We start from the raw sequence: 23,542 nt of genomic DNA, 5'->3' as shown, positions 1-23,542 counted from the left end.
ATCTTTCTAAAACACAAACATAGTCTCCCCCAGGTTTAATCTCTACTTTACCCTTTCCCACATTGGTTGATTCTTACTAGTATATGTGCCCTTAACTGGGGATTGAACTTGAAAACTTGGCGTATTGGGACGATGTTCTAACCAACTGAGCCAGGGCCTCTGTTGCTGTTTCTTGAAAATAATACCACATCTTAAATTTTTCTGAAAAAGTTAAGGCCCATTTTTTAAATGGTCAAGATAGTGAAGCTTTTAGCTTGTTCTTAGTCCTGCCTGTACAGTCCACCACAAATATTTCCAAATTATATTATTTTGTACAAGCCCAGATGAACCTTATTTTCACTTTGAAGGCATGTTGAGGTCAGTGATGTTTAAATTGGTGCATTGTTCAGTGGTGAAATGGAGTTGCAACTTGTTCTGACACTTCGTGAAATAATGTTAAATGAATTATTTAGTGTTAAGTAAAAAACCCTGCTAAATTATTTTAAACTATTCAAGGTTAATTAAACTATTTTAAGGTTTAGTCTTTAAAAATGTCATATTTTCAGTCCATAGATTAACCTTTTGAGTTTTGAATCATAAGATCCTTTTAATTAAACAAATTTTAAATGTATAATAAAAAGGTTAAAATTTTACATGAGCTTTTTTATTTTTAAAATGTTAGTTAAGTGTATTTCTTTATATATTTAAAATATTAATAAATACTTTGAGGATAAAGTGGCATGACACTGTTTGGGATGATGGCATTGGCTTATAGAACTGTTACATTAGAATTGAAAGTATTCCACATGAACTGAAATCAGGATGCAGTGGCTGCAAATAAGTTCTTCAGATAAATTCAAGTATAAGAATATGACAAGAATAAGCTACCATTTATAAAGACACCTAAACAAACTGAAACCCTAAGGAATTTTCAAATTGTGAAGTAATGGGAACAATCATTTAATGTGGACAGAGGGAGCTAGTAAATGCTTCCCTTTTTAAATATCTCAAGATTAAATTGTGAAATGAGACAGTTGAAACAGGGAAGATGATTTAGTGGCAGCATAACAGATTACCATTTAAAGAGGCCATACCCCTGAGAACTGAGTGCATTAGGGGACAGGACCAAGGTTAGAACACAAAGAAGTATTCAGGAAAAGGCTTGCCACTTAGCTATATATTTTTTTAATAGATATTTTCTTAAGGATTTACGCAGGCTTAGTTCTAACACTTTGTAAACATTCCTATTTGTTTCCACTTTTTTACCAATAAAGGTTTTATCTTGTAGTCACTTTGAGACATCCTATCTGCTTGGAGAAGTTATTTTCACCCAGTCTTCTTGCCTGACCGACCTCTTGTAAGCATGAGCAGTCCTGCTCCAGCTTACCATCAAGTGCACACCTTGAAGTTAATTTTTATGTCATGCCAACATGCTATCATTTGTTGTAATACCACTGCCCTGTCTCTCTTTAGAACTGCAGTAAATTAGTTGTGGATAAGCATGTGTTTAATGTTAGTCTTTCTCTAGAACAAGTCTTTTCCTCACTGCAGCATTCCCAACCTCTAACCTAGCCCCTGGCAGAGATAGGCACCCAGGAAACACATGTTGCATGATTTTCAGGAGGAGGTTCCTTCTCAAATCTGGTCATGGCACAGCTGTAGCCTGATGCAAATGTGCGAGATAAGCAAGGACTAGAACCCAGAGGGATGTGAAGTCATGTTGAAGAAGCTTGTGTTTCATCTAAGAACAGTTAATAGGCCATTGAAGGATTGTAAGTCAAAGTCCATTTTTGGGTGGACATCTCCCTTCTAGACCTTTAGCTAGTGCTTTCTTCAAGGTTCATAGAAAATGTATTTGTCACATGAAAAGCAAAGTAACATTTGATATATAGTTATATAAACAGTAAGTTCCTATAGACATTTCCAGAGTACTTTTCTTACACTTTATAAAAACAATCATTTTATGTATTTAAAGATTAGGGAAGGATTTATAAACAGAAGAATGAAAATATTTATTTTTCAATGCAGAAACTACTATACTGAATTTGGGTTTGTTGTAAAAACAAAACTTATAGTAGTTATACTTTTCAAATTAAAAAAACAATTAGTAGATATATAATATCTTCTGAGTAATTTGATATGCCTAAGAGCAGGCAGAAGCAAATAGATAATAAACTTCATCCAGGGAATTAAATAATAAATATTATAAGAACGGCAAGTTGTGCTTTGGTAGGAATTTTAAATGAAAATTATTTTTAGTTCCTATTCTAATGAGCCAAAGAATTTAAAGTCCCACTCTTTTTTTTTTTTTTTAATATATTTTATTGAATTTTACAGAGAGGAAGGGAGAGGGATAGAGAGTTAGAAACATCAATGAGAGAGAAACATCAATCAGCTGCCTCCAGCACACCCCCTACTGGGGATGTGCCCGCAACCAAGGTACATGCCCTTGACCGGAATCGAACCTGGGACCCTTCAGTCTGCAGGCCGACGCTCTATCCACTGAGCCAAACCAGTTAGGGCTAAGGTCCCACTCTTAAGTAATATATGATGTTAAATGTGTTACTTTTATTTATTTAGGCTTAGCAACAGGAATTTATTTTCACACAGTCCTGGATCCAAGACTGGAGTGTCTGCAGGATTGGTTTCTTCTGAGAGCCATGAGGAAGGGATCTGTTCTAGGCCCCTCTCCTTGTCTGTGGACAGTCATCTTCTCTCTGTGTCTTCACATCGTCTCTCCTCTGTGCGTGTCAGTGTCTGAATTTCCTCTCCACTGTCATCTCGATCCTTGAACATGCATTGATTTTAAATAACCAACGTTTTTATGCTTTTAAATTAACCTTCCAAGAAATGATTTTTTTTCTTTAAGAAAATATACTTCCTTTCTGATTATAAATGTAATAGATGCTTATTGCAGAAAATTTAGAGAACATAGAAATTTGAAAATGAATTAATTCTGCCCTGGCCGGGTTTACTCAGTGGTTAGAAAGTTGGCCTGTAGACCAAAGGATTGTGGGTTTGATTCCCGGTCAAGGGCATGTACCTGGGTTGCGGAGTTTGATCCCTAGCCCCAGTAAGACAGAGGCAACCAATGGATGAGCCTCTTTCACATCGATCTTCTCTCTCCCTTCTACTCTCTCTAAAAAAATCAATGGAAAAAATATCCTTGGGTGAGGATTAACAAGACAAAAGAAAGAGACAGAAATGCATTAATTCTGATCTCTTCCTTCCCACCTTTCATGTTAGTTGCACTTTCTTTTAAAAAAAAAAAAAAAAACCCACCTTTTTTGTTTATTGAGTGGGCAACTTTCTATCATGGTTCTCAATTTCTTTGCTATGACCATTGCATACCACTAGTTTCTTTTGGGTTCATTTTCCTTCTTACTGAAAAAAGTCCTTGAGTAGTTCTCTCAGTGAGGTTCTATCAATGATAGACTTATTTTTTGTTCAAAAATGCTTTTATTTCACTCTTACTCTTCAATTATAATTTAGCTAGATGTGGTTGGCATTTTTTTTCCTTGTAGTGCTTTAAATATATTCTTATATTCTGATCTTACTGATGAGAAGTATAAAAGTACAGTGATAGCCCTAACCAGTCTGGCTCAGTGGATAGAGTGTCGGCCTGTGGACTGAAGGGTCCCGGGTTCGATTCCAGTGAAGGGCATGTACCTTGGTTGCTATCCTTCTCCCTTCCTCTCTGTAAAAAATCAATAAAATATATATTTTTTTTTAATTAAATCTTTATTGTTCAGATTATTACATTTGTTCCTCTTTTTTTTCCCCCCCATAACTCCCCTCCTCCCAGTTCCTGCCCCACCTTCCGCCCTCACTCCCCACCCACTGTCCTCATCCATAGGTGCACGATTTTTGTCCAGTCTCTTCCCACATCTCCCATACCCCTTTCCTCCCCAAGAATAGTCAGTCCATTCCCTTTCTATGTCCCTGATTCTATTATAATCAACAGTTCATTCTGTTCATCAGATTATTTATTCACTTGATTCTTAGATTCACTTGTTGATAGATGCATATTTGTTGTTCATAGTTTGTATCTTTACCTTTTTCTTCTTCTTCCTCTTCTTAAAGGATACCTTTCAGCATTTCATATAATCCTGGTTTGGTGGTGATGAACTCCTTTAGCTTTTCCTTATCTGTGAAGCTCTTTATCTGACCTTCAATTCTGAATGATAGCTTTGCTGGATAAAGTAATCTTGGTTGTAGGTTCTTGGTATTCATCACTTTGAATATTTCTTGCCACTCCCTTCTGGCCTGCAAAGTTTCTGTTGAGAAATCAGCTGACAGTCGTATGGGTATTCCCTTGTAGGTAACTGAGTTTCTTTCTCTTGCTGTTTTTAAGATTCTCTCTTTATCTTTTGCTCTTGGCATTTTAATTATGATGTGTCTTGGTGTGGTCCTCTTTGGATTCCTTTTGTTTGGGGTTCTCCGCGCTTCTTGGACCTGTAAGTCCATTTCTTTCACCAGGTGGGGGAAGTTTTCTGTCATTATTTCTTCAAATAGGTTTTCAATATCTTGCTCTCTCTCATCTTCTGGCACCCCTATAATTCTGATGTTGTTACGCTTGAAGCTGTCCCAGAGGCTCCTTACACTATCCTCTCATTTTTGGATTCTTTTTTCATTTTGCTTTTCTGGTTGGATGTTTTTTGCTTCCTCGCATTTCAAATCATTGACTTGATTCTTGCGCTCCTCTGGTCTGCTGTCGGGAGTCTGTATAATATTCGTTATTTCAGTCCGTGTATGCTTAATTTCTAGTTGGTTCCCCAATATAAGATCGAGGGTCTTATTAGTTTTCGTGTAGATCTCATTAAGCTTATCGACAGCTTCTAAACAGTTCTTGAGAGACCTTAAAAGTGTGGTTCTGAACTCTATATCTTCCATTGACAATTTTGTCCTGTTTCTTTGTCTCCGCATTTTGTTATGCTTCCTTGGTGCACCCCCTAGTGGTCTTTGTTCGCAGTCTTGTAGTTAAATCTTGATTGTTGTAGCTAATTCCAGGGAGGGTTTGACCTCCAGGCCAAGTGGCTATGAGAATCAGCTGTGTCAGCAGTGAGAGAACTTCTGTCCTCTAGGGAGGTGCTAATCTAGCCTTTGCCTGAGGCTATCTGGCAAATGCCTCTGTGCAGGGCTTGGGCGGGGCGGGTCGCACAGGATCAACAGGGTGGGCCGGAGAGAGCAGTTATGGCGGCTCTCAGTCCTGTCCCCAGGGGCTCTGCCTCTCTGAGACCCATCACCCGCTGCAAAGCTCGGAGAGAAAGCTGCACTCGCTCTGATGGAAGCCAGACAGTCCCGCTTCTCCCATTTGAGTCTGGGTCCCTAAAGACTCGCCCGGATCTGGAGCTCAGAGTCTGCGACTCCCTCCCGATTGAAAACAACAACCGCGCCCTCCGCCGCCAGCCCGCTCCGCGCACTCCGCACCTCAGAATTTGACTTCACCACTGCGCCTCCTCTGAGTGTCCGTATGCGTTTCTCTTTCCTCCTAGTTGTAGGACTTCCACTCAGCCAGCGTTCCTGTGGTTCTGGGTGATGTCCCTTCCGTTTTTTGGTTTCACTTTTGAAGTAGTTGTTCAAAGCAGCAAACTCCGGCGTTAACCTATGCTGCCATCTTGGTTCTCCCCCACTCGGTTCTTCAATAAAATATATTTTAACAAAATAAATAAAGGTACAATGATACATTTTGTTTAAAAATAGTCACTATGGCCGAAACCGGTTTGGCTCAGTGGATAGAGCGTCGGCCTGCGGACTGAAAGGTCCCAGGTTCGATTCCGGTCAAGGGCATGTACCTGGGTTGCGGGCACATCCCCAGTGGGGGATGTGCAGGAGGTGGCTGATCGATGTTTCTCTCTCATCGATGTTTCTAACTCTCTATCTCTCTCCCTTTCTCTCTGTAAAAAAATCAATAAAATATATATTTAAAAAAAAATAGTCACTATGAAAAACTACTTTTTCCCCCTTAAAACATTTTTTAGATTTACTCTGCTGATAGAAAAAATGAATTCATGTAATTTTTAAAATAAGGAGTAAATGGTAAAATGTGAGTCATGAAATATGATAACATTTAGTCCAAAACAAAATTACCTAAGACTGCTACTTGAGTATGTAAATATGCTGGTCAAGTATTATGTTTTATAATATGCTGTACATAGTGTCATGTTTATTTTTGGCTCTTTTTTTTTTAAGTGGTATTTTGAGCAGAGGCTGGTGTAATTCAGTGGTAATAGCCTCAACCCACACACCAAAGGATGTCTCTCTCATATTGATGTTTCTCTCTCTACCCCCGCTCTTCCTTTCTCTTAAAAAAAAAAAATCAATGGAAAAACTATCCTCAGGTGAGGATTTTTTTTTTAAAGGTGGTGTTTTGAGTTATGTTTTAATTTAGAGCAGTGGTTCTCAACCTGTGGGTCGCGACCCCATTGGGGGTCGAATGACCCTTTCACAGGGGTCGCCTAAGACCATCGGAAAACATATATAACTACATATTGTTTTTGTGATTAATCACTATGCTTTAATTATGTTCAATTTGTAACAATGAAAATACATCCTGCATATCAGATATTTATATTACGATTCATAACAGTAGCAAAATTACAATTATGAAGTAGCAACGAAAATAATTTTATGGTTAGGGGTCACCACAACATGAGGAACTGTATTAAAGGGTCGCGGCATCAGGAAGGTTGAGAACCACTGATTTAGAGGGAGTCCTAAAATAGACTAGTGCTGTCCAATAGTAGTTACTTTGATAATGGAGATATTCTGTCTGTATTGTCCAGTAAAGCAGCCACTAGACCAGTGAGGGCGAACCTATGCCATGCGTGTCAGAGGTGACACGCAAACCCATTTTTTTGGTTGATTTTTCTTTGTTAAATGGCATTTAAATATATAAAATAAATATCAAAAATATAAATCTTTGTTTTACTATGGTTGCAAATACCAAAAAATTTCTATATGTGACACGGCACCAGAATGAAGTTAGGGTTTTTCAAAATGCTGACACGCCAAGCTCAAAAGGTTCGCCATAACTGCACTAGACCCTGAGTGGTAGTGTATTATCTTTTTATTTACTCTATCTCTTATTAAGTGGATAGAATTTCTGAATTAACAACTTGATTAGTTTTAGGCCAAATGATTTATGATACAGTAATTCATTTTTACATGCAGATTTTTTCCAGAAATCATTTGTTTTAATGAAAGTTTGACTATTAGTATATGGTTAGAAGAAAGTTGTAGAATCACAATGAGATTGTATGTTTAGCTTATGGTCTAGTTTCTACAATATAGTCGTATATTCAGTGTGTTTTTGAAGTATTATATTAAGGTTGGTATGTCTTCTAAGGTTAAGTATTAGTTCTTGAGGAAGAAGAATTATAGGACTAACTCTTCAGGTTTCACTCTAATAATAATAAACAAGGGAATTTGTTAATAGTGCCTTTTATTTTTCAGACTGCAAATAGAAGAATCTTCTAAACCTGTACGGCTATCACAACAACTGGACAAAGTTGTGACAACCAATTACAAACCTGTTGCCAATCATCAATACAATGTAAGTCTGTCTTCATTATACCTTTTCTGTATCATAGACCATGCTATCAAGTGCTTGAGTTATTCAGCCTTAGTAAGGGATAAATTATGATATCCCTAATAAATAATAGTTTTACTTTTTTCATATTTTATACCTTTGTAACAGAGTTTTTAATGTTTTGACAAAAAAATTTAAAGGTCATGAAACAATGGTAATTTTTCCCATTGATTATTAAAATTACTTTGCTTAGTTTCAGCTTGCACAGTCATTTACGGTCTCACACTACCATGCAAAGTGAGGACTGCCCTTATGTTCGTTTTGGTTTTTTGTTGTTGTTAATCCTCACCTGAGGATATTTTTCCTATTGGTTTTCAGAGAGAGTGGAAGAGAGTGGAGAGGGGGAGAGGGAGAGAGAGAAACAGCAGTGTGAGAGACTCATCAACTGGTTGCCCCTGCATGCGTCCCAACTGGGGGTGAGGATCAAACCCGCAACCCTTCAGTGCAAGGGCCAAGGCTCTAACCACAGAGCAATACTGGTCAGGGCTGCCCTTATGTTTTAAACCTTTTTTTATTGAAGCATATCCAGGGGTCCTCAAACTACAGCCCGCGGGCCACATGCAAATACAAATATTGTATTTGTTCCTGTTTTGTTTTTTTACTTCAAAATAAGATATGTGCAGTGTGCATAGGAATTTGTTCATAGTTTTTTTTTACACTATAGTCCGGCCCTCCAATGGTCTGAGGGACAGTGAACTGGCCCCCTGTTTAAAAAGTTTGAGGATCCCTGATGTATACTATATATATTGTATTCTACAATGTACAATACACACATATATTGTATATATAAATCTACTTTGTGCCAGGCACTCTTCTGAGTGTCTCATAAATAGTGACACATTTAACCATCATACCTACCCTATGAACTAACTATGGGTATTATCCTCATTTTACAGATAAAGTAACTGAGAGACACCCAGGTTAGCTTACTTGAGGTCACACAGCTGATAATTAATCGGTCCAGTATTGAACCCAGGCAGCCTGGTGTAGGAGTTTACTCTTAATTAACCAGTGTGCTATGTTGCTGCAGGTCATTAGCAATGCTACCAGAGCTAAGGGTTTTGAGTCTTCAGGTACCTGTAATGTAAGGAAAAATGTGATGATTCTCTGAAAATAAAATGAAGCCTAAATTAAGTCAAGTAGCAATGAACAGTTGATATCTTGTGTTGTGCTTTGTTGATTAATAGCTTCTTAATACTGAGTTTAAGAAGAAATAAACTCTTTAAGACTGGCCTGAACCACTACTTTATTTTTTCTTTTGTATTTGTTTAGTTTTTTATTTCATTTTTGAACCACGACTTTATGATAGTTGAATTTCTCACAGTTATTTTATATGAGGTGGCAAATGCCAGGCCGGCATCCTCAGTGAGCAGAATGCTGAAATGTAAGAAGGTAAAAATCCTGGAGACTGTGATGAACTGGAGTGCACATGCCCCTTCTAAAGACATTCAAATTTTTAAAATTGCTACACTGTGTAGATTAAATAAAGCAAGTCAAAATTCAGTTACATCCAACCAGGCTTTAATTTAACTGCCTCTGGTTATGCTTTAGGAAAAATTTAAACTGAAGAAAAGAACAGGCAAGATAAGTGGAGACAAAATTGTCAAATTATCCAAGAGATGTATTTTTCTATTTCCTGTTGAGACAGGTAGATAAAAGTCTAATTTTTTACCCTCTTCTATTTTCATGTTGTCTACTCTTAGATGGAAATACATGCAATTTTCTGAAACCAAGTGGAAATACAGAAGTATAAAATATTATAGGTCTTAATTGTCTTTGCCTTTCTTCATTAATATGCTACTCCTGTAGCCCCTAACTATGCTTTTTTTTCCATTTATGGGCCAAACTTCTATATACAGTTTCCACTCCTGTATATGTTTATCACAGTGAGGACAAGAAAGACCTCACTTTCCATAAGCTGTAAAGAGAGATAACCTTTCTGAAGGACACACACACACACACACACACACATCCTTGCCGCCGCCGCCCCCCCCCCCCCCCCCCGCGCACGAATTAGAAATAATGTAAATGGAATTAATCTATTCCAGAACTCCTAATGATTCCTTGTTTTAACCTTCCGTATGTACAGTACATGTCAAAGGTACTGTTAAATCTATAAATAAATACTTCTTTTCTTAAATATTTGCACTACCCCTTACTAGCCTTAAGCGAATCATTCGGTCTGGGGATGTCTTTCAGGTCAGCATGCAGCATCTTTGCTTGTTCTTATATCACTACCTCCAAAATGGCTGTCACTGGCTAACTGCTTTTCTTTATCCAAATCAACAACAGTTTTTTTACATTGTCAATTGTCTGTGATCATTGTTTTCTTTCACATCCTTAGCAATATTAGCACTCTTGGCCATTTTATGTTTTAAAATTGTGCTAATCATTGATTTTGCCAGCAACAGAAAGCATTCCCTCCTTTGTTGCCTGAGCAACACTTTTTGTCTTGCTGAGGTGTCAGCTGGAAAGGGTTGTCAGGTCAAAAACCGAAGTTTGGGTTGACAATGGAGGCATTTTTCCTGTGACTACTTTGTTGAGAACCAGATTGATTGAAATGGGAGATGGTTGAGAAATGAAGTTTGACTATATTAATGTTGGGAACCTTTAGGAATTTGTTTAATCCTGCACTTTGCAAACATTTTAATATTAACTACCCCCCCCCCCCCCCCCCGCCATTTGAAGTAGTGAAAACAAACTTTCAAAGTAATATGTTGTTGCTCTGCAGCAGTGGCTCAGTGGTTGAGCGTTGACCTATGAACCAGGAGGTCATGGTTGGATTCCTAGTAAGGGCACATGGATGAGTTTCGAGCTCAATCCACGATGGGGGGGCGTGCAGGAGGCAGCTAATCAAGATTCTCTCTCATCATTGATGTTTCTATCTCTCTTTCCTTCTCCCTTCCTATCTGAAATCAATTCTATCTAATAAAGAGGGAATATGCTAATTGGCCCTCATGCCATTGCAACGATGGCAGTGCCCACAGCCAATAAGGAGGGAATATGCTAATTGACTGCCATGCCCTCAAAGATGGCGGCACCCACAGCCACAAGATGGCAGCGCCCAGTCCCCTGGGCCCCGCCGGGGCGGCAGGCGTGCGGCAAGGCCGGGATCAGCCCAAGGCACAGGCAAGCCTCAGATGGCAGCTGCCCAGCCGCCTAGGGCTCCCGAAGCTCAGGAAACCAGAGCCGGCCGAGGCTTGCGCTGCCGGCAGTGGCAGCAGCAGAGGTGTGATGTGGCGTTGCCTTCCCCTAATTGCTGGGTCGCCTCCTGCCCCTGAGGGCTCCTGGACTGTGCGAGGGGGTAGGCTGGGCTGAGGGACCACCCCCGTCCAGTGCATGAATTTTCATGCACTTGGCCTCTAGTAAAAATATAAAAGAAAAGAAAAATAATAAAAACTAAGCATTCAAAACATGACAGATCACTGTATTTTGAGAGCAAAACAATAAACTATTTTGTAATTTTGACAAAACTTACTCTTAAAATGTTTTCTTTTTGTTTCATTACTTTAAATGTTTTTGTCTATGTTGTATAATATGTATTCATATTAATACAGTACATTTTTACAATTTAAATATAGATATACATAGTTTATGCTGTTATCAGAGAAATGCTGTTTGCATTGCTAGTGAGAGTGGAGTTTCTGGGGTACCACTAGAATAAGCATTTCCAGAGGCCCACAGGAGAATGAGATGTGCTAGAAAGTTATTTTTGTGGAATTACATGGTTTCCAAAGCCCCATTTCCCTTAATCCAGTTCTGGAAGGTGTGCAGCTGGGGATTCAGCAGAGATAGAAGCAAAGCCAGTGTCCACAGTTTCCATTCCATGATGGAACAGGGTCCAGTACAGCATTAGGCTAGTTCCAGTCCATCAGCCGTTGTGTGGGGTTCACATGGCCATGAGCCATGTGGGCAAATGCAGGGGAGCCAGAAGAGCACACCCCCTGCAACATGAGTCCCAAGAGAATCAAGAGGGCAAACTCGTTGTTTAGGAGAATAAATATAGAATCTTCCCAGGCTTGCAGTGGCCACGCCTACTCTGGCCAATGGCCCGTTCCCAGGTGTGTCTGACAGGCAAGTACCTTCCCTATGTCAGGCATACTTTACTGGGCCTGCAGGGGACAGACCGATGGCGTCCTGGGGAGTGTTAAACTTCAGCTTCCTGGCAAAGCTGCACAAATGGCATGCCTGTAAAATTTGGCCTTCCCTTCGCTCCTTTCCAGTTATTCATAACTAAGTTAAATTATAACAGTATCAGTGCTTTACATATTTCGCTGACAGGTGTGTAATCAAAATATGGGGTCAGCTGATGTGAAAGATTCCTTCCAATTCCCTCTATCTCTGATTGCAAGTAAGGGTGCTTCTGTATGTGTGATTTGGTTGACTTTATGGACATTACCATCTAGCCTGTGTAAATTTACAGCATTCTTATTAAGTTGTCCACAGTCTTATGACCTGTTCTCATAAGGAATCATGTTTCTGTTGTCTAGATCATGGTCCCCAATGCTGGCTGTACCCTAGAATCATCTGGGAAGCTTTTTTAAAAAGAAAAATACCTCCAAAGATTGATTTAATCGATATGATGTGAAGCCAGCTGTCTTAAAATTTTCAAGCTCCCTGGATAATTGTAGCATGCAGCTACTGATCCAAATAGGCAGGAACTTTTTATAGTTCTGTTTGCCGTCTTCTGTTGGGGGAAGACCAGGAAGTCTCTTTCCTCCAGACCTGAGGTTTTTTAAAAAGAATATTTTGTTATTTTTATCATTCTCTTTGTACACCTCAACCCCAGCTTGAAAAAAAAGATTTCTCTCCCCTAGAAAAACTTAACTAGAAAACTATTGTTGGAAGGAATAGAATTATTATGTAAAATCTTGAGATAAGCCCCCGGGAACTAGAGAGAATATTCATTTTTATGTATACTCTAGTCCCTTTAATGTGACAACCAACTGTATTAATCTTCAGAACTAAGGTTATTGAGGAGGGAGGTTTATTATTATTTTTTTTTAGTTATATGTACAAATTTAGAATTTTGCTGACTAATATAGATGCCTGCAGGACTGTATCAAAAAGGCCTGTCAGCAATATTTGCCTTTTATACTGTAGTATAATTATACTACCTGCTTTTGTCCATTTGAATTTGCACACCAAGGACTGGCTTACTCTAAAGACTTCATTTGGACACACTAGGTAGAAATGGAAGCACTGAGGGTGGGGATTTTTCATAAGGATTTAAAATGCAAATCATGATAATCAAGGCTATCATGCTCACTTTAAAAGTTAAAAGCCTGCACAAAGACTGCCTTGACAAAGCAATCAAAGTATTTCTGCAAACAACAATCTAGAATTTGCAGACATTTGTATTAGAATATTTTAATTGGCAGTGAGTGGCATTTATAATTTTAGTGATTGAGATTTCATAATGATGGTTGAACATCTCTATATCACATCCACACTGGATTTTAAACATTTGGTTGCATTTTAGTCTTGAATAATTTTTTTCTCTTGTGAGAGTAAAACTGTGTATGATGGGTATTTGGATTGCAAAATTTGTAATTGGGAACTACATTTAAATTTCTTTCTGAATTGACATTTCTATTAAGCTGGTTAAGCAGTGGTCACTGAGGGCAGATATAAGCTAGGTAATGAAAATTCACATAATATAAAAGCTATTTCTAGTCTAATAACTGTCCTACTAATATTTTCTGGTGGCTGCTAACAAGTTAGATATCTCTGACTGCTTTGAGAATTATTTTCTTACAATGCCAGTGCACCAGTGCAAACAGGATGCTCAAAGGGAAAAGAGCTAAAAAGAGAAGAAATAACACTGTCTCAAAACTGTAGTCTTCTAAATAGTCTAGTTCATATCTATCATTTGTAGTTTATTTATAGAATTAATTTTATTTGTACTACAAAGTTGTGAGTATAATATTAAGCTTATCATTTCTGCCCAGGCCAGGTAGCTCAGGTGGATAGAGCGTTGTCCCCATGTGCTAATGTTTCAGCTTTGATCCTTGGTCAGGACACATAAAAGAATCAACCAATGAATGCATAATAAGGGGGACAACAAATCGATGTCTCTCTGTCTCTGTCGCTGCCTCTCTTTCTCTCCTTACCCCTTCTCTCTCAAATCAGTAAATAATCACTTTTAAAGAAATATTATCATTTCTACACTGTTTAGTTTTAAAAAGAAAATTTAGGAACATTAGTTTTGTCCTGAGTATAAAATTATTAGTAATTTAATGACCATAGAAATAATTTAACTCCCTTTTATAATTACACTAGAGGCCCAGTGCACGAATTCATGCACCAGTGGGGTCCCTCGGCCTGGCCTGCAGGATCAGGGCAAAACAGGCTCTCGGACATCCCCCGAGGGGTCCTGGATTGCGAGAGTGTACAGGCCAGGCCGAGGGACCCCACCAGTGCACAATTGGGGCCAGGTAGATATGCGGGAGGTTGGCCCGCTGGGGAGGGACCTTGGGAGGGCTCCAGGGCGTGTCTGGCCATCTCGCTCAGTCCCAATCAGCCAGACCCCAGCAGCAAGCTAACCTACTTGTTGGAGTGTCTGCCCCCCTGGTGGCCAGTGCACATCATAGCAAGTGGTTGAGCACCCTTAGCATATCATTAGCTTATTATGCTGTGATTGGTTGAACGGACGACCAGACACTTAGCATATTAGGCTTTTATTATATAGGATATACATTGGAACTACCAGATATCACAGAGCAGAATTTGGATTGTGAGCCTGTCTTAGGAATTATCAAAAGATATTTAATATTATAGTATAAAAATTTTGCTTTAAAACAATATTTTATAGGTTATCCTTAGTGCAGGGGGCCCTGAAGGCATTAAGGAGATATTCCACTTTTTGTTTTTAAATAAGTGTAAGGTTAAATTTCTATTACTTAAATTTCTCTGAGGAATATTTCCATTTTTGTCATTCCTGTTATTATTTTATATGTCTGGGTTTTCAGATTATACTTTTAAGTGTTTTAATTTCACTGGTCAAAGTAAAGTTAGGCTGCACTGCCCTTAGGTATTGATCTGTTTTTCACTAATTTAAAGTAGGAAAGCACCAACATCAATGCAGTATTTTTTAGATTGAAGTATATCAACCAAGATCAAAAGAGATCTGGGTAGAATTTGGTACTTTTCTCACTACTTACTAACATTGCTAATCACAACTTAATCTTATCCTTTCAGTTTAATTTTTTAAAAATATTTTTTAGCCCTAACTGGTTTGGCTCAGTGGATAGAGCGTCGGCCTGCAGACTGAAGGGTCCCAGGTTCGATTGCGGTCAAGGGCCTGTACCTTGGTTGTGGGCACATCCCCAGTAGGGGGTGTGCAGGAGGCAGCTGATTGATGTTTCTCTCTCACCGATGTTTCTAACTCTCTATGCCTCTCCCTTTCTCTCTGTAAAAAAAAAGCAATAAAATATATTTTAAAAAAGAATATTTTTTATTGATTTCAGAGAGGAAGGGAGAGAAACATCAATGATGAGAGAGAATCATTGATCTGCTGCCTCCTGCAACCCCACACTGGGGATTGAGCCTGCAACCCAGGCATTTGCCATAACTAGGAATCAAACTATGACCTCCTGGTTCATAGGTTGATGATCAACCACTGAGCCACACCAGCCGGGCTCAGTTTGATTTTAATGTTTCTTTCTAACTTATTTTAAACTCTTTCCTTGGATTCAGGCCTCCTTGGGTCTGACATCTGGCTCTGGGGTCGGGACAATTTAATAACAAACACTTAAAAAGTTTTTCTCTCTGCTGCCAAGTAGAGTGTGTGACCTCTCTGAAGTGGGCCCTCTTGCTTTATTAGTAGGTTTCTTTATTTGAAGACTTTTTTTTCTTTAATCTTCCTAGCTTCTCTGGTCATTTTACACAAGAGAGAGACTTCTCAGGGAGGAAGCTGAACATATCATCCCTTTTCTTTCCTGTTCCCTGAATTTAACTTTCTTCTTTCAGCATAAATTAAGGCTAGGAAGGGAGGGCAGACATATCACACAACTGTGTTTCCATACAGAGAATACAAAAGCCTAACACTGATCTTTTGCTAGGTACCCACTTCCTCCCTACTGTTTTTCTTGAGGACCAATGGCCTTTGGCTAAATGAAATCCCACATCCCACTCAAGCCTATGAGAACGGAATAGGCTTTCCCCACCCCTCTGTAGCTGATTCTCATTCCTCTTTTCTATATCCCAAAGTGTTTCTTATCCCACATTTGATCAGAATAAAGGATTATAACAGCTTCATCCCCTGGTCCAGACTTGTTCCTACTTTTTTTTTTTTTTTTAATACCTACTTTTATTGATTTCAGAGAGGAAGGGAGAGGGAGAGAGACATAGAAACATCAATGATGAGAGAGAATCATTGATCGGCTGTGCTGTCTCCTGCTTTCCAGCCACTGGAGATCGAGCCCACAACCCTGGGCATGTGCCCTTGACCGGAATCGAATCTGGGACCTTTCAGTCCGCAGGCCAATGCTCTGTCCACTGAGCCAAACCAGCCAGGGCTTGTTCCTACTTTTTTAGCAAGCCCCCTTTCTGGACTGTCCATCACAATATAAAACAGGGGTCCTCAAACTTTTTAAACAGGGGGCCAGTTCACTGTCCCTCAGACCGTTGAAGGGCCGGACTATAGTTTTAAAAAAAACTATGAACAAATTCCTATGCACACAGCGGCAGCAAAAACACCCGGTGGGCCGGATAAATGTTTTCGGCGGGCCACAGTTTGAGGACCCCTGATATAAAACATAAACCCAGTCAAGTGCAATGCAACAGTGGAAGAGGATTTTAGGGTGTAAATACAATTGTAACCAGGGAAAATAGATAAATTTTTGTCATTGGTTAGTAAAGTAAGGCTTAAAATATTAATCCCTTAAGCGTTCTATGATATATATATTTTTTTAAATATATATATAAATATATATTTTAATCCAAAGACCCTCATGCTTGGATTTATGAGTTTTTTCCTGTCTGTCATGCTTTCTTTCTCTATCATACAATCATTCTCTTAGTTCTATCCTTTTTTTGATCCTAAAGAAAAAAATTCTTGAGTGGACCTCACGTCCATCCATCCCTTGTGGTCTTTGCCCTCTTGCAGCTTACTTTCTTGCTGAATCGGGGTAGACTTTGTGTTCTACTTTTTTCCTTAAGTGCATTTTATCATCTGTTTCTCCATCTTTCCCACACTAGAAGACTTGGATTTTCTTCTTGGTGGTAGATTTCTCTAATCTCTCCCCTCTATCTTGCTTCTAGCTCTTCTAGTCCCTCTATTCTTTTCTAATAAATCCTCTTTAGTTTCCCATCATTGTTTCTTTCATGGTCTTCCCACTCAGAAAATGTTGAGACTGGTTGCATTTCATTCCTTCCCAACAATATAGTCTGTGTCATGCATGCACTTTTTTTTTTTTTTCAGCATTATGATCTTGTCCTAGGAGCCCTGTGATCTATCACTGCATTTAAAATGCTCAAAAAATAAAAATAAAAATAAAAAATAAAATGCTCAAGGTTGAGTGTCCACCTATGAACCAGGAGGTCACTGTTCCATTCCTGGTCGGGGCATAAGCCTGAGTTGTGGGCTCGATCCCCACTGTAGGGTGTGTAGGAAGCAACCAATCAATGATTCTTTCTCATCATTGATGTTTCTATCTCTCCCTCCCTCTCTGAAATCAGTAAAAAGAAATTTTAATAAAATAAAATGCTCAAGGTCCTCTGTATACATTTTAATACATGAGCCCTAAGAAAGGGATACATTTTGTAAGATGCTATCTTATCTGCCTTGTATCTTAGTGCAATGGGTAGCCCATAGTCCATGTGTAATATTTTAAAATAAAGTGATGAATTGATTTATTTTCTAAATTGAATACATTTGACATATAACATTGGATAAATTTAAGTTATACATGTTACTTTGATACATGTATATATTATAATTAGAGGCCTGGTGCATGAAATTGGTGCATGGGTAGGGTCCCTAGGCCTGCCTGGCAATCAGGGCCGATAGGGGCCTTCTGGCTGCTGACCGGGGCCTTCCTTCCAGCTGCCTGCTGGGACTTTCCTTCATTTGGCACCACCCCTGGTGGTCAGCACACGTCATAGTGAGCGATCGGTCTCCCAATCGAACTCCCACAGGGGCAATTTGCATATTAGACTTTTATATATATAGATATAGATATAGATATAGATATAGATATAGATATGATTGTCCTAGTGATGTTTACCATATTACATAATTATAGTAAATATTATCTATATTCATATTACATAAAGTACAGTGTTGTCTATATTCATTACACTGTGCTCTAAATCTCTATGGCTTATCTACTACTTATTGCAAATTTGTGCCCTTACACACCATTAGTCTTATCTCTCTATCTCCTGAGATAAATAGATTTTGAGTTGTACTCCCAAGGTCTACATATCAAAAAAATTAAGACGGCTGTTAGACCTTTTTTGTTGTCTAGTTTTTAGTTTTATTTACTTGAAAGACAGATATTCTTTGTTGTCATAGTTACCTCTTGCCTCTAATTTGAAAATTTTTGAATAAGTGTAGATAAATTTTTAGTCTTAACATCAATGGAAACTAAATATTATCTTTTTAATAACAAATCTTTATTGTTAAAATAGAGAGAGTAAGCCCAACTGATGAGGCTGGAATTTATGCAGTAATTTATTGTAAGTTTTGAAAGTATTTTATTACTTTGGACGCAAGCCCCTAGATTATAGTTATTCCAGTGGATACACAGCAGATTGCTCTCTGGCAGCTGTCACTTGCTGATGCTTTATTTACCAGGTGGGCTGGCTGCTGTAGTTTAAATATAGTTCTTCAAACAAGTTCCTGATGTCTTGTTAAAATGAAGTTGTTTCTCAGAAAATTAAAAGCTTAATTAGCTGAAAGTTTGCATATTTTCAATAAAAAGATGATTTTTTACACATGAACGAGTCTAATGGTAACACTAGAAGTAAGTCCGTACGTCCCCTTAGTGTCATTGTTCACTTCATTTTCTAGAAGAAACAAGTTCAAGGAGGTCACCCAGTCGGGGTGAGAAGCAGCCCACTATCACTCCCCACATTCTTGGCTTTCTACCAATGCTTCCCAAACTTGTCACTTCCTAGAGAGCCTGTTCTATGATCTGCCAGTGTCTCTTAACCTTCTGGCTGCCCCTAAATCCTCCAATTTTGAAAGATGTTACCTACTAATCTACATTTGTTAGATAAACTTACTGTATTTTGGACAATCAAAAACAAAAGAACTTAAAGTTAGACTTTCTGATCAATATGAGCTAACTAACCAGGAGCCACACTAAATTGATAGAATTTTGGCAAAGAAAGCCCCCCCCCCTTTTTCAGAAATGGATACATTGCATAAAGCTTAATTTAGGAAATAATGGTTTATAGATCGACATTAATACTGACCTAATACTTCTTAGAGCATTAAAGATCTGAGGACCCCTGGGAGCAGTGAGAACCCCAGGTTCTGAGCCATAGCTCTTAAACCTGCTACCTTGAAGTTTAAAATCTAATTGTTATTTGGATGCCTAAAAAGAAAATGCCTGGCCCGGCCAGTGTGGCGCAGTGGTTGAACATTGACCTATGAACCAGAAGGTCACAGTTTAATTCCCAGTCAGGGCACATGCCCCAGGGCTTGATCCCCCAGTAAGGGGGCATGCAGGAGGCAGCCGTTCAATGATTCTCTCTCATTATTGATGTTTCTATGTCTTTCTCCTTCTCCTTTCTTCTCTGAAATCAATAAAAATATATTTTTTTAAAGGAAAGAAAATGCCTGTTTCAGAGTGAACATGTTGAATTAATGCTTTTGTTTCTTTTGCTTTTTGCACATAGATTGAATATGAAAGGAAAAAGAAAGAAGATGGAAAACGAGCTCGAGCTGATAAACAGTATGTCTTAGACATGCTGTTTTCGGCTTTTGAGAAACATCAGTATTATAATCTTAAGGACCTGGTGGACATCACAAAACAGCCTGTGGTATGTATATGCTCACATTGATCCTTTTAATGTTTCCTGCTTCACTAACAGTGAACCACTTAAGAGAGGTGTATCATATGTAAGTTCACATGCACCGTGCTAATGGCAGAAAGGGTGTCTTAATGCAGCTTTCTTTTGTTTATAACATCAGCTTCATTATTTTGAATTTCAAGTATATTTAATATTAATAGTTGCATAAGAAATAAAGGTGAATTTATTCTCCTTTTGACTGATCCTGAACATTAAGCTTGAAGTCGTTTTTTATGTCATTTCTAGTCTTTCTTTTGTTCTCCTAGCTTCCTCCAAAAAAGCTCAACCCCTTTTTTTAATTGGAAAATGTGTCTTAGAAGAATCATATTCTTTTAAGAGTCATACCTGTCTGTCACAATGAGAGAGTTTATTCTGCCTGTGGGCTATTCTGTAATGGATTTTTTAAATCAGAATCTACCTAACATTAGCATTAGGTCCTTTTAAACTGGCAGTACTGCCTCATGATGGTTGTTGGGACTGTAGTTAGGTTTTCCTATTCTCCATTTTTAAGGAAATAAATTGATGTTTTTGAAATCTTGTTTGTTCTTTAAATGATCATTTTTTACCAATTCTCCAGACTTTTGTACATATTTGCTAATAATTTGTATTTCTAATCCATTTAGAATGCTGGAAATAAGTAAAGGGATCCAAATCCTTTCTCCAGCCTTTGGCATTTCCTTCTGTTTCTCTTTCTTACACTTAATGTTAGCAAAGCATCAAATTGAATTATAACAGTATTTACTTACAAGTTTTAAAAGTTAAATGCAAAACCTTTTATTTTCTGTCCTTTTATCTAGTTTCTTTGATCAGTTGTCCACTTTGCTAGTATACTCAAGGTTATGTTAATTCTAACTGTTCTGTTTATTTGCTACAGAATATGCAACAAGATAACCAGTTTTTAAAAACTTTTTAACATAACCAAATCATTCCTTAGTAAAGGGCTTGGTACTTTTCCCCCCTATTTATTCAAAGCTATAGGAAATGACTTATGAAACTTCAGTATTGATTGTACAGTTTCTCACTTCTGCAGAGACTTATCTACTGTTATACTTCAATCTTTTACTTTTTCATTAAGAAATTAATTTAAATTCCAAAATATCTAAATAATTTTTTTAATAGACAGGAGGAAAGTGCTCATACTATGGTATTATCAGCTCATCTTAATGACTTCTTTCCTTTCAGCATCAAAGCCTCAGAAACGGCATTCCAAGCTAGAAAAAAAAAATTGAAATAGAATAATTCATTAGCTAAGCTGTGTTTCTTCCGGTTTTAATGAAGTCTATCTTTGTGTTTTATGTAAATATGAAAAAGTCAATCTGGAAACTCTGAATACAAACAATATATATATTCTCATTGAATAATAATACTATATACGGAAATAGACATTTTTAGAGGGACATTCAGAAGGTACTAGCAAAAGAGTTCCTTTGCCTTAACATGCAATGGCACATTTTTTTTAATGGTGATACAACAGATCTATTATTATGTCATACATATCATACATACATATGTACACATACATACACATACATACAGCGTGCCTTTATAGGCAATTTGGTATAGCCTATTGCATCTAGGCTACAAGAGTGTATAGCATGTTACTGTACAAAACAAGAGATTAAGCACAAGAGGAAATGATACGATCAAGAGATGCAGTAAATACAAGATGTGTGAGGCTCTTGCCGGCGAAACAAGGCATACTGTTTTATAGCAAACTTTTTTTAATGCTTTTTTTTTTTTTTATAACTACTACTAGTTCTACTATAACTACTTCAACTACTACTACACAACAAATACGGCTACTTGGGCCCACCTAGTTCCTCAGGGAACTAGTGTTTTCAGAGATGACAGGCTGAAGGGACAGCTAACCCAGGGATGATTGAACTCAGCTTACCAATGGGTGTTCTTGATTGAGCTAAACTGACCCAAACTTATATTTAATGTCTTAACTGGGACAAAACTATCTGAATTTAGATTATTAATTTCTTTTCTTTTAATTTAAATTCTTTATTGTTTAAAGTATTACATAAGTCTACTTTTTCCCCCATTGACCTCTCCCCAGCTGCCCCCACCCCCAACAATGGCACATTTTTAAAGTTTATTCATCTGCATCAAAGAAAAGGGATAACTAGTGATTCTCTCAGTTTTGGTTCTTCAGATAATTTTTATGTGGTGGTACTCAATGAATCTCTTATAATGGAGCTTTCTTTAATTCATGGGCTTTAAGAGGATCCAGTAATCTCTTGAATATGTACAAAAAGGTATGGATTTTTCTGGGGAATAGATCCATAGTTTATATTAGGTTCTCATAGAGGGCCTAGGACCCTCAAAGAGTTTGTGAACCACTGATCTAGAAACTAAATTATTTTATAATCGTTTTTTAAAATATTTTTTATTGATTTCAGAGAGGAAGGAAGAGGGAGAGAGATAGATACATCAATGATGAGAGAGAATCATTGATTGGCTGCTTCCTGCATGCCCCACACTGGGGTTGGAGCCCCCAATCTGGCATATGCCCTGACTGGGAATCAAACTATGACCTTCCAGTTCATAGGTCGACGTTCAACCACTGAGCCACGCTGCCTGGGCATAATAGTTTTATTATTTAGAGACTGAATTGCCTCAGCAAGCATAAGATTCTTGAATACGGAATTCGATATTCATATCCCTAAATATTAGATGAATTAATTTGGAAAAAGGGAAATGGTTATATCCTCAGTATCCAGAGCCACCATATTTTCCTCAGATGGATTTTTCAAGCGTGACCTCATTTTTATCAGGAATGGAGGACAAAAAGCCAGTTTTAAGAAAGTGTAGACTGTCAGGGCTACAATTACACCTGCTTAGAGGAGAAGGCAGGAATTGGTTCCAGCCCTGCCATTTCCCTCAGTGGGTTCTAGGGAAGTCACTTCCGGTTCTAAAATTGAGGGAGTAGATTATCTTTATGATCCTTTCCAGCTCTAAATCTGATTCTCTCCCTCTCCTGTTTCATCTCCTCTCCACCTCCCTCTCACATTTGAGCTGAATTGGCAAAGCCCATTGATTGGCCTAGAAAAAAGTGGCCAAAGCCCAACTCATCTTCATATAGGTAACTGCTCCCTGTAAAAGGTAACATTACATTAAGTGAGTCTGTTATAATGGTCATCTGAACACTCTATTAATTTGATTTTAGCCTGAGCAGCAATGAGAATGAAGGAACCCAGTGTAGCATAAAGATCCAGGAAAGGGTTTCCTGATGTGATGGAAAGAGCACTGCATTTGGAATTATGGAATCTGAGTTTAAGTCCCAGCCCTACCATTTAGCCAATTAGTCCTGGACAAGATACTGAAATATGTTTAATGTATAATACATTATCTATTTAACAGTAAATTATTTAACATATGACATGCTTAATATAAAATGTACCTATTATTTATATTAAATGTTTATGATATTATAAAATTATAAAATTAAAACATGTGTTTAAATTAATACCTTTTATAGTATCCTTATAAATATTTGTTTATGAAAGATGCATTAACTGCCAAATATTTTGCAAATAATTATTTTTAATATTATTATTAAACACTTTTTTAGTCCCATGTAAAAGGGAAGAACAATATCTTGTTCATGTTAATAATCACTTTTTTAGTACCTGCATTTAATGACATTCTCTCATTTTCACATGTTTTCCAATACAACTTTTGATAAGTTTCTAACCACGAAGTGTATCACTTCAACACATCCGCGTTAATACTACTACTATATTCTTAAGTTACCATCTGCTTTCTGGCCTTTTGAATGTCATTTTTTATGTATTCTGAGTGAATTGTAAGTATTTTCTTGATTTTTCCAGTTCCTTCCTTTCCATATTGTTCTTCCTAAAACACCTTTACTTCTGTAAGCAAAATTATTAATTAGAGAAGAGTGTTAGTGCTCAAAGTGATCTTGGCAGTTTAATGTTTCAA

General features: G+C 37.8%; 1 protein-coding gene across 1 annotated transcript in view; it reads left to right on the top strand.

Moving 5' to 3' along the window:
- GTF2F2 (general transcription factor IIF subunit 2) overlaps positions 1–23,542 on the top strand; it is a 152,757-nt gene that overhangs the window by 115,511 nt on the left and 13,704 nt on the right. Inside the window, exons 6-7 of the mRNA XM_059684687.1 lie at positions 7,435–7,534; positions 19,421–19,564. Coding sequence (XP_059540670.1) covers positions 7,435–7,534; positions 19,421–19,564 — 244 coding nt within the window. The remainder of the gene's footprint in view (positions 1–7,434; positions 7,535–19,420; positions 19,565–23,542) is intronic.

Source organism: Myotis daubentonii, chromosome 2 (genome assembly GCF_963259705.1).
Source record: "Myotis daubentonii chromosome 2, mMyoDau2.1, whole genome shotgun sequence".
NCBI classification, from domain to species: Eukaryota; Metazoa; Chordata; class Mammalia; order Chiroptera; family Vespertilionidae; genus Myotis; species Myotis daubentonii.
Note: the sequence above shows the minus strand (reverse complement) of the source record. Positions and strands in the feature narration are given on the sequence as shown.